Source organism: Lepidochelys kempii, chromosome 1 (genome assembly GCF_965140285.1).
Source record: "Lepidochelys kempii isolate rLepKem1 chromosome 1, rLepKem1.hap1, whole genome shotgun sequence".
Classification (NCBI taxonomy): domain Eukaryota; kingdom Metazoa; phylum Chordata; order Testudines; family Cheloniidae; genus Lepidochelys; species Lepidochelys kempii.
Genome location: NC_136380.1, coordinates 249528223 through 249539623, shown reverse-complemented (window position 1 = coordinate 249539623; position 11401 = coordinate 249528223). Strand labels below are relative to the sequence as shown.

General features: G+C 48.3%; 1 protein-coding gene across 1 annotated transcript in view; it reads left to right on the top strand.

Annotated features, from left to right (window-relative positions):
* The first annotated feature begins 680 nt into the window (after positions 1 to 680).
* The window catches only part of LOC140902528 (cystine/glutamate transporter), a 28315-nt gene continuing 17594 nt past the window's right edge, over positions 681 to 11401 (top strand). Inside the window, exons 1-3 of the mRNA XM_073322690.2 lie at positions 681 to 938; positions 5848 to 5974; positions 10312 to 10427. Of these exons, the coding sequence (XP_073178791.1) occupies positions 731 to 938; positions 5848 to 5974; positions 10312 to 10427 (451 nt within the window). The 5' untranslated portion in view covers positions 681 to 730. The remainder of the gene's footprint in view (positions 939 to 5847; positions 5975 to 10311; positions 10428 to 11401) is intronic.

The window sequence follows — 11401 nt, the reverse complement described above, 5'->3', positions numbered from 1 at the left end:
GATTCTGATCTGAATTACACTAATGTAAAACAGAAGCAAGTCCTCTGAAGTCAGGATAAGTGTGATCAGAATTGTGCCCCTTGGGTATGTCTAAACTGCACACTAAGCCAAGGTTCTGACTCAGGTTTGAGCCCAAAGTCACTTCTCTCCACATACAAATCAGTCTGATTCAGGTCAGACCCCAAGTCCTAGAATCTTGTTCGTGGGTAGGTCAAAGCCATGTAATTTTGCAGTGTGAACGCAGCTCAAGCTACAGACCTGAGTAAGAAGGTCTGCAGCATGGAGGGTGGATGCATGAGCACAGCTGAGACCCGGGTCCAGCAATTGTGAACCCAGGTTCACAGTATGGATGCTCAAGCACTGGTTTGGGAACACCAAGTCCACAAGCCGGAGTCCCAAAGAGCTGGATTTACAGTGTAAAATTCAGAATGTGACATGTCATCATCTCCCCCTTCTGCCTGGGCTACAAAGCACCTGTTACCTTCCTAAGGATTCTAATCTCTCACCTTCTCACTTTGCTGTTTCTGTTTGTACACTTCATGCTTGTTATGCCTAAAGGATTCCAGCCAAGGCCGTTCTCTGGCAGCCTGAAAGCTTAGAGGGAGGGAAGCCTGTACAGGGCTGGGGGAAAAAAAACGGAGAGGATGTGTCAATCCTAGAAGACGGGTGTTAGAGAGCTCTCAGGAAGACCTGTGCTTGCAGGGCTCAAACAGAGAAGACAGACAGAGCGATGGCATTTTGCAGAAAGTCGTCAAATGTGAAGGAGGAGGCAGTGTTCCTGAGAAAGAAGATCACCCTGACGCGGGCCATCGCACTGACTATCGGCACAGTCGTTGGCAGTGGCATCTTTATCGCTCCAAAAGGGGTATTGAAAAACTCCGGCAATGTGGGTCTCTCCTTGGTTGTCTGGCTGGCTTGCGGGATTCTCTCTCTGTTTGGTGAGTTGCTTTTTCTAATTTTTCTGTGTGAGCCAGCAACAACGTTACAACATTCCGAACATGTGTGTGTGTTCTAGAGCTGTATAGATGTTCACATGAAAACACAGGGGAAATATCAGCAATACATTGTGAAGTGACTGCAAAGCAATTAAGTAGAAAATAACCTGGAGTACTGTGGGCTAGACCAGGGGTGGCCAAACTTACTGACCTTGCAAGCCGCATACAACCATCTTCAGAAGGTTGACAGCCGGGGCTGAAGCCTCGCTACTGCTGAAGTTCCGAGCCCCATCAGGCGTGCCCTGTGGGGCTGAAGCCCTGAGATCCCCCTCCCTGCTGGGCACAAGCCAGAAGCAATGCACTGGTGGGGGGGGGGCTGCTGATGGTAAGAGGGGAAAACTCAAGCTGTTGGGGGGCCAAACCTTTAAATTGTGCCCCCCCCACCCCCACTCTCAGTCGTCGCTGGCAGAAGCCCCTAGTCCCACCACCCCACCACAGGGCAAAAGCCCTGAGCTCACCCCCAGTATGGTAGGTGGGGGGACTTGTGGGGAGCTCCATGAACCGCACTTTAACTGTAAAAGAGCTGCAGTTTGGCTAGCCCTGGGCTAGACCCTTGGCGGATATAAATCTGTATAATCTAAGCTCCATGCATCAATGGAGCTCCATGCATCAATCAGCTGAGCCACATCAGCTGAGGAGCCGGTCCTGTAAATCCAAACCCTATTCAAAAACTTTGGCTCCGCAGCACAAAGCCTGCTGAGGCAAGGTGGCCTAGCTGGGTTTCTGAGCTGTGGGAAAAGCCAGCTTTCAGAGCCCACAAAGCATGCTGCCATGGCAACCCCACATGGTTGGGATTCTAAAGGCTTAACTCAGCTCCCCCCCCCCTTTTTTTTTTTTTTAAAGTAAGTTTCTAGCCCTTTTCCTTGCAAGGGCATGCAGGAAAATGTAAAGCAATTGTTGAGATTAAAAAATCTGTAAGGCTGGAGCTCAGGCCTTGAGACCCCATGAGGGGAAGGGGCTCCAGCCTGAGCCCAAATGTCTACACTGCAATTTTATAGCCCTTGTGGCTCTTCTCTGAACCTTCCCCAATTTCTTAACATCCATTTTGAATTGTGGGCACCAGAACTGAACACCATATTCCAGCAGCATCACATCAGAGGGAATATAACGCCTACAGGGACTGACATTCCCCTCTTTATGCACTCAAGGATCACATTAACACTTTTGGCCACAGTGTCTCAACAGGAGTTCATGTTCAGCTGATTATCCACCAGCAGACCCAACTTTATTTCAGGATGAGGCCCCAATCCTGTAAGCATGGCCTGCATTCTTTGTTCCTAGATTTATACATTTACCCCTATTAAAATACGTATTGTTTGCTTGTGCCCAGATCTCTAAGTATGAGTAACCAGACTACACTGAGATGCCAGACACTCAGTGGAGAATCAGGCCCATAGGCTTGGGGGGAAGGAGAGGAAGAAGAGGAGGAGTGAGGGAAGGTAATAAGACTCCACAGGGAGTGGAAGGCATTGAAGAGGTGCTAGCTGTACCTGGGCCCCAGTTCTGCTGCCCCTACCCATAGATCCGAATCTTGAATCTGATACTCGATCAGCATGTCAATACCCTTAACCTCTTTGAATCCTTAAGCTGGAAAGCAGGGCTGCACCCCTGAAGCTTGTTTTGAGATCCCCAGAGGGAACCTAGTAGAAAGGATTCAGATGAGATCACAGACTTTTCAGTAGTTTGAGCAGAGATGTTTTTGCAGCCACCATGTGCCTGGGGTAATGGTCCACTGGATCTCTATACATGCAGTTCCCATGGCTCCATAGTCTATCTCAGTCTTCCATACTTGCCAGCATGGGGTTGGTGCAGAGACCTGTTGCTTATACAGACGATGCTTGATTATGTTATATAGAAACATAAATAGGCCCAATAACCTATTTCCTAAAAATAGGCTTGACAATAGTCAAGCGAGGCCTGGTAAAATATGAGTGAAGTGAAGTGAGACAAGTCAGAGGTAAATTAGAACCTGGGGTAAACATTGTTGACCCTCCCTGGATTTTACAAGTGTTTTAGATAAAATGTTAATGTTATGGAAAATGCTCTCTCTATATAATGATAGTTACTACTATGGCAGCATTTCCACAGCTGTTCATTAAAGATGAGTTCAATATTAAATAGCCAATGAGGGAGTAGAAGAGGGTATTTTAATTATGGCAGTAAAAATATAGATATGGTAAAGGGCAGGCTTTATGCTAATTAATTTGGGTGTTATTAGTGATTATAAAGAGGGTAGCATCCTATTTTTAAATTAAGTGCACCCATCTACCAGCAAGGAATCGTTAGAGAAAGGATTATAGGATAGCCATTCTTACCATCCAGGGAGGGTCCAGGTGTATCTTAAAGCATGAGTATCAATGCAGTGTATAGTCACAGTGTGATGCCTGTTTGCTTTAACTAACTGATTTATTTTAAATAAAGTATAATTGTATCATTCATTATGTCATTCACAGTCCTCTACTAAACTAAATTGTGTAACCACGCTGGAGGCTTGAATCTTAAAGAACTCTATTTGGTTTTATGCCTTCTCCTTAAAACTACTAATTGGGAACACAGAAATCAAGTTCCAACTGTAACTGAAGGTGTGCAGGGAGAGGGGCAAAGCTCCCCCACTTCCTTGCACTAGTTGTGTAGTACAGAGAACTCTAATGGGGGTAAGATGGCAGAATAGCTTGGCGGTTTGTAGTTTAAAATAACTAGAAACGTCAGTAAAAAAAAAAAAATTTTTTTTTTAATCGTAGCTGTAAAGTGAAGCCTTCAGTTAAGTGGCAATTTTGGAGCTGATCCAAAGCTCATTGAAGTCAGTGTCTTTTCATGTTAGAACAGCCCCTCTGATATAGACAAAAATTCTCTCCACAGATTAGAGCAAGCCAGAAAAACAAAACAAAAAAACCTTTCATCTGGGACCAAAGGAGGATTTGAACATATGCTTCCAGATACAAAATGCTCATTCATTAGCTCACTGGGATGCCCAATCCCTTGGGGAACTGAAGTCCCCGGTTAAGATAGTCTGGTAACATATTCTTTAGGAACCGTGCTGAGATGGCAGGCCACAGCCAGGGGACAAACTGAGCACTAGTTATTTGTACTCAGTCTGCAGCTGTCCTCTCCAGCAGGAGAGTGAATTTGTGTGGGGGGGTGGAGGGTGAGAAAACCTGGATTTGTGCTGGAAATGGCCCACCTGATGATCACTTTAGATAAGCTATTACCAGCAGGACAGTGGGGTGGGAGGAGGTATTGTTTCATATTCTCTGTGTATATATAAAGTCTGCTGCAGTTTCCACGGTATGCATCCGATGAAGTGAGCTGTAGCTCACGAAAGCTTATGCTCAAATAAATTGGTTAGTCTCTAAGGTGCCACAAGTCCTCCTTTTCTTTTTGCGAATACAGACTAACACGGCTGTTACTCTGAAACCTGTCCTCTCCAGGACTCTGAAGACAGCTTAGGCATTCTAATGCCGAGTCAGAATTTTTCGGCACATTTAATGAACCCCACCACTGGCTCAGGGTCCTGCTGCTGTGTAATGCCAAGCCTACATTAGCCACTGTATAATAAATACTAATAATCTTAGCACGAAGTATCACCACAGCACAAACTTGCTGAGTTCCAGCCTTTTGCCTGCCTTTACATAACACCACAGCCTGGATGTGGCTCAAGCCCGCTTGACAGCGCAGACAAACAATCCAGTGAAAAATGTGAACCCATAAAACAAGCAAGAGGAAATGCACCCTATTTGAAAGGAAAAAGGGGTCATTATATAGTGAATGTGAAGGATTTAAGAGAATAAAGGCGTGTTGTAAGACTTCACATTTCAGCATCCTCAATGTTCCTACCTTTGTTTGCTCTTGTCCTTCCCAGGGGATAAACAGATGATTAGTACAATGAAAAGTTCGCTGATATCTCATATGTAATCAGTGGCAGGTGGTGTGTAGAGGGCACTGGGGCATCAAAGCAGTTAAGCACACACATATACATACATAGGCATGGGTGTGTGTCACTAAAAACAAATCACAGACACAGTAAAGCTATAAGAAAAGGAGGACTTGTGGCACCTTAGAGACTAACCAATTTATTTGAGCATAAGCTTTCGTGAGCTACAGCCCACTTCATCGGATCCGAGGAAGTGAGCTGTAGCTCATGAAAGCTTATGCTCAAATAAATTGGTTAGTCTCTAAGGTGCCACAAGTCCTCCTTTTCTTTTTGTGAATACAGACTAACAACACGGCTGCTACTCCGAAACCTGTCAGTAAAGCTATAGGAGTCTGCTATATATTTGCTTTGTTGCAATTCATATTTAGCAGCAGGTTGTTCTCCACCAGTCCTGTGGCACATGTTCAATCTGCACAGTCAAGGTTGGACAGGGTATAAAGCAGCAGAAGTTTCCTCTAGGGCCTGGGGCACTAGATCCACTGCTTAAGCCACAGGCAGGTAAAATGTTCTGAATGGTTGCACTTTGCCTGCCGCGTATAGACCCTGCTGGTGAACGAGGTACCATTTAGCACACGCTACCAGGGTCTACATGAGGCAGTTAAAGTGTAACACTTCAGAGTGCTCTGCAACTTGCACCCCTCCAGTCATCAGGAGGGACTCCAGGGGGCAGGTAGGCCAAGGGCACAACACAAGGGGAAGCCAGACACCCCTCTTTCCCACCCCCAGACATAGTGGGAGCAGAGAGAGGGAAAGTCTCGCTCATTTCTGGCCTTTCTAGTGGGAGGGGAGCAGGAGAGGTCACAGCCAGTACCTCTCCTCCTTTTTCAGGGCAGGGACTACCACTGTGTGTTTGTGTGTTTAGGGTCCGTAGGGACTACCTTAAGATACATAAATAATTTCCCTTCCTTATTTTCTGTCTAGGCGCTCTATCTTATGCAGACCTGGGAACAAGCATCACAAAATCTGGAGGCCATTATATCTACCTCCTAGAAACCCTTGGGCCTTTGCCAGCCTTCTTAAGATTGTGGGCTGAATTTGTTATGATCCGGTAAGAACAGTTCTGCTTTCCATAGGTGTGTAAGGTCAGGAGTGATATGTCATTGTTGATTTGCATTTATGGTCTCCTCTCTTTAAATCTCTAATTGGGGCAGATTCCAGCGGTGTGGCTAAAGGAGCCAGCTGGTGAATGCAAAACAGTAGCAAACACATGGACTTCCAAATGGCTAGAGGGAGGATAGAGGGAAAGAAGAGGGAAGGGGGAACTTAAGTCAGGGAAATGGAGGTGGTGGGGAAGGAGGCAGAGGGGGGAAATGAAAGGGTAAAAGGTCAAAAAAAGTGAGGTGAAGAATAAAAAAATGAAACACAATGAACAGCTTGTAGCAAACGTGATAACGAGACAGATGGACATTTTCCTGCAATCTGCCAACACAGCTGGGTTTTCTGGAAAAAGGCTCCATGCTCCTTAGAAATCTGTTTGATATGTGACCTCCTCCTCTCCAACCCACCCCCCATCTCCAATAGCTGCTGGATAAACAGAAATGTCTGCCACAGCACAACTGGGCTTGGCCATGAGGTCTGCCCCCATGGAGAATGAGATCACAGCTTACACAACTGAACCCCTGCAGAACTGGAACAAAGTAACCAACCCTCTACTCAAAGGGTACAATAAATATTTTTTAAAAACCACATTGTTTAGCCTGTTAACCTTGCCTGTGTTTATGGCCATAAAAAAAATGAGAGGGGTCACAGGCTGAATGGAAATGGGGTCTGAACTATCCTTTCGTGCCCATCTATCCATCTGTCTAGATTCTACATAACCCCCATCAGCAAAGCAGCCCCAGTTCCTGAGTGATACCTTCAGCTCTGGAGGGAGCAGGGGTTGGGAAGAAGAGCACTGGTAGGGGGTGGAGTGTGCACAGCCACTGCCCCACAATACATTTTATTTCATTGGCACTATATGTCACCGCACTGTGTGTGCTCTCTAGCTCTTTTTCTGTGATTGGGGAGAAGGCCTCAGACCCCTCACCTCAAGGTTACCAGTTCAAATCCCCACCTAGGCAAGCAGCAATTGAAAAACAGTCCCACTCTAATGGCTCTTCAGCAACCTCATGGTGATGTGTTACTAGCATAAACCCATTTCCTACACAAAATAAAGATGGTCCAGCGGGTAGGGCACGAGCCTTCAACTCAGGAGACCTGGGTTTGATACCCTGCTCCATCACAGATTTTCTGCGTGACACTGTGTCTCAGGCCCTCTCTGTCAAATGGGGATACTCGTACTTCCCTACCTCCTCAGGTTGATATGAGGACAAATACATTACAGGTTGGGAGGCACCCAGATACTATGCTAACCGGGGACATAAGTACAATAAATAGATTGCAAGAACTACTGTCCACACAATCAGCTCCCAGTCTCAGCAGAAATGCTGGGTGGCCCATGAAGACAATTCCCCTCCTCCGCCTTGTGGTGGGCTCTTCAGGTACATTGGTGGGGCAATGTGTGAAGCTTACACAGCTGCAGAGCAAGCAAGCATAAAGAACTTCAGTTTCCAAAGCTGCCAGCTGGCAACTTCCAGCAGTATTAAGTTCTCTGAAAAGAGGGGCTGGGGAGAAATTCAACCCAGGTCCATAACCCTTCTCAGCTGGAGAGCAAAGAGGGCATCCTTAAGGCACTTTCAGGTAGGAATTACACCTCCGCACTTGAGTAGCCATACTCATGCTAGCTCTGATCAAGCTGGCATGCTAAAAATAGCGTCCTCACAGCAGCGTGAGCAGCTAGCTGTCCTGAGTACATACGTCACATCTCAGACAGGACTGCAATCAGGGTGGCTAGCCCCATACTGCTATTTTTAGTGGGCTAGCTCACTGAGAGCGAGCGTGGCTAAATCTCAGCAAGCAGGGAATCACACACCCCACTCAGAGTACAGGAATACATATCCTTACTGTTGCAGGAAAAGACATTCATTGTCCCTAACCTCCCACAGCCAGAAAAATCCTATTTCCTCCAGTCTCAGAGTGGGAAAGAGAACAGACAAAGCTGAAGTACCACCTGTGCTCTGGGAAGACCGTCTCCAGGTCTTCAACTTTCACCAGCGTTAAAAGAAATCTGTGGATGTTTTTCTCTCTGTGAGGGGGCGCGTCCGCACCCTATTAAGGAGGAAGCTATTGAGCTCGGTAAGCCCTAACTAGACACGCCTGAAAGACTTGCTCTGCTTGAAGGGAAGAAGCTTAAACGGAAGGCCTGCCACATGAAGGGATGGTTACAGGAGAAGATGGCTGTGCCTCAGGCAGCTGATTACAGGGACAGATCAGCAAAGGAGATAGGCACTGAGCCAGAAATCCCTGAGACTGCTTGGACCAAGAATGGACCAGGTGTTACCAAAAAAGTGGGGAGTCTAAGGAAGGACTCCAACCCTGATCAGGATAATACAAAGCCTACAGACAAGCCAGAACCCAAAGTGGTGAGGGACAGACTGATCGAGAAACTGAGCATCTTTCCCCCCACCCTTCCTTCCTTTACCTCGTTCCTCCCTGCCCTCTGAGAGGGGAAAGGAACTCTCTGTTCTGGGAGAAACTCTTGTTTCTGCTAGCCCAAGCAGGGGAAGGACTCAGGGTTACTCCACACTAGCAGCGGTGCAGCTGCACCATGCCAGAGAGCTCTCCCATCTGCATAATAAATCCACCTCCGCAAGCGGCAGTAGCTATGTCGGTGGGAGAAGCTCTCCCACTGACATAGCGCTGTCCACACCAGCACTTAGGTTGGTGTAACTTACATTGCTCAGGGAGGTGGCTTATTCGCACCCCCGAGCGATGCAAGTTATACCAAAATAAGTGGTAGTGTAGCCATCATCTCAGTGTCAGAAAGGAACCAACCCAAACCACAGTCTGATAAGGACTCAAGGACCCCCTCCCCACCACAAGTGATGGACAATGCAGATAAATTATGTCTGATATAAGGAAAACAAAAAAAACATCAACAGAGAATGGGATAGAGCTCAGCAGCTCTGAGCCAGATGGAACCCAACAGTGCTGTAAGTGGTTAGCTGAGATGCAGGAGCTGCAAGCAACTCAGCAACAGCGGCTCCGGGAGCAATTTCTGCAGCAGTGGATCATCCAACAGCAACTCCAAACAATGCAACAGCAAAAGCTGCTGAGGGAGCTGATGACCCAGCAGCAGGAGTTCCACAAGGAGAAGATACAACATAGTGCCAATCTTACGCTCTCCAGGCGTCCCTGTGGGGCACACTTCCACCAAGGTGAGTCCCCCACCAATGCCCGTGAAGCTAACCAATATGGGGCTGGACGATGATCCTGACATCTTTTCAAGTACCGCCAAGAGGGTAGCCCTAGCCTCCCAGTAGGCTCCTGAGCAGTGGGCTTTGATTTTGGTTCCATTCTCGATGGACCTGGCCCAGGCGACCAACCATAACCTGGACTCCGAGCAGGCTAAGGACTATAAATAAGTTAAGTCCACCATTTTGGACTATTTGGACACTTCTGAGGCAACCCACCCTCAAAGCTTTAGATTCAAAACCTATCCCACGGATGTCAGACCCTGCACAGTAGCCTAGTGTTTGAAGGAACACCATTGGAAGTGACTCCACCCAGAAGAACAGTCCAGGGCCCAGGTTGCCAAGTCAATTGTGACTGAACAATTTAGAAGGATATTGCCCTCAAAAGGCAGAGTGGGGGTATAATGGCACCACGCTGGGACCTTGTCAGATGCAGTACGGTTAATGGAGAACTTTCTAGCAGCCAAATGGTTGCTAGAAACAGAAATCGCTTCAAATCTGCGCAGGACAGCCCTGAGAGAGACCAGGGAGGCCAACCTCAGAATGGTAACATCCACCAAACATTCTCCAAAACAATCAGTCTAGCCCCCAGACCATGGGAACCTCAAGGGGCCTAGGGGTTGGGCTCAGACACTATATCACCAATGGGACCATCAGACATCTCAAGGAGCTGAAGTAGGACCTGCAAAGTAGGTCCTAGTCTCTACTCCGCAGCCAAATTTGCCCCCAGCTAAGAAAGGTGTCAGTCCAGTGACTTGCCACTCCTGTGGGCAGACAGGACACAAAGAAATAATACACTCTTATAGAGTATAGCCCGGGCTGGACCCAGAAAATAGCACCTCTCAAGTTGACAGTACCGGTGATGATCCAAGGGAAAAGAGTTCAAGGACTCTTGGACTCCAGCTACAGTCAGACAGTATCCAAATCTCCTTAGTATGAGATAATGGCACCCCTAGAAGGCATCCGATGAAGGAGATGAGTGGGCCAAGGAAGGAAGGAAAGGTGGTAGGAGAGGAGATATTTGGATAGAGAAGGGAAAACATAAGCGTTTTCCTCTGGCTAATATGCTTCAAATTTCTGTTTTGCTTTCCAGTCCTGCCAACATTGCCGTGGTGTCCTTGGCTTTTGGTCGTTACTTAATAGAGCCTCTCTTCGCCCCTTGCCATGCCCCTGCCCTGGCTGTGAAGCTAGTTACCACCACTGGCATCTGTGAGTAACCCTCAGAAACAATCAAAGTAAAAGTGGGGAAGGGGAAAAGAGCAGGCTTGACTGGCTATTCCTGGTAGGATTCCTCCCTACCTCATTTTCTGTCTGTGTCAGCAAGGTTTGTCCGTTTCCATGTCTGTCAAGCCCCATACAAAGCAATGGGCTGCTCTATAAATATTTATCTGTGACGTCACCCTCCTTATAGTAAATCAGGGGCATAGTCATAGGCGGGCTGCAGCCCACCCACTTAGCCTCCACACCCACCTCAGCATCACTCAGGCACCTGAAATCCAGGATGGAGCACGCACGGGGCTGGAGCCCCCCAGATCCACAGGCTGAGAGGGGGTGAGTCATCCCAGGTAGGGGGTGTGCCTCCTGTGGGCAGATCTCGGTGGAGCTAGCACTGGGCCCAGAACTGAGCCAGGCTGCGCACTTAGGCACATGACTGGGCTGGGCACGAGCAGGGCACTGGAGACTGGGGCAGCAGCACGCAGTGCAGGATACATGGACACTGCAGTGCCGGAAGGACAGAGGGAGACAGCTGGGCGGGTGGACGACACTGAGCCGGGGTCAGGAGGGGTGGGCGGAGCTTGAGCCTCTGCAGGGCCCCCCTCCACCCCATGGGAGCACCCGTAGCCTGTGCACCCCCGGCAGCCTCATCTTCTAGTGCCCGCTGAGCAGTAAAAGCAGGCTGGAGCAGGTGGAGGGAGGCGGGCCCCTGATTCATCATGCACTGCAGTCCCGTCCCTGTGCCCCTAGCTCCAGGCTCTGCTATGCCCCCAGTTTTGCTGCCTCACCCATGTCCTGCAGCACCCTGGATCCTGTCCCTTCCTCCCAACTCTGGCCCTTGGCCTCTGCCCTCCCCCATCCAGCCCCCCTTCCCCAGTTTTCCCTCCCCGCTTTGGATAAACTCTCTTCCCAAGATGGTGAGGCTCAGGGAACCTGTTTCCCTGGCTGGGTATCCTGTGGGGGAGGGA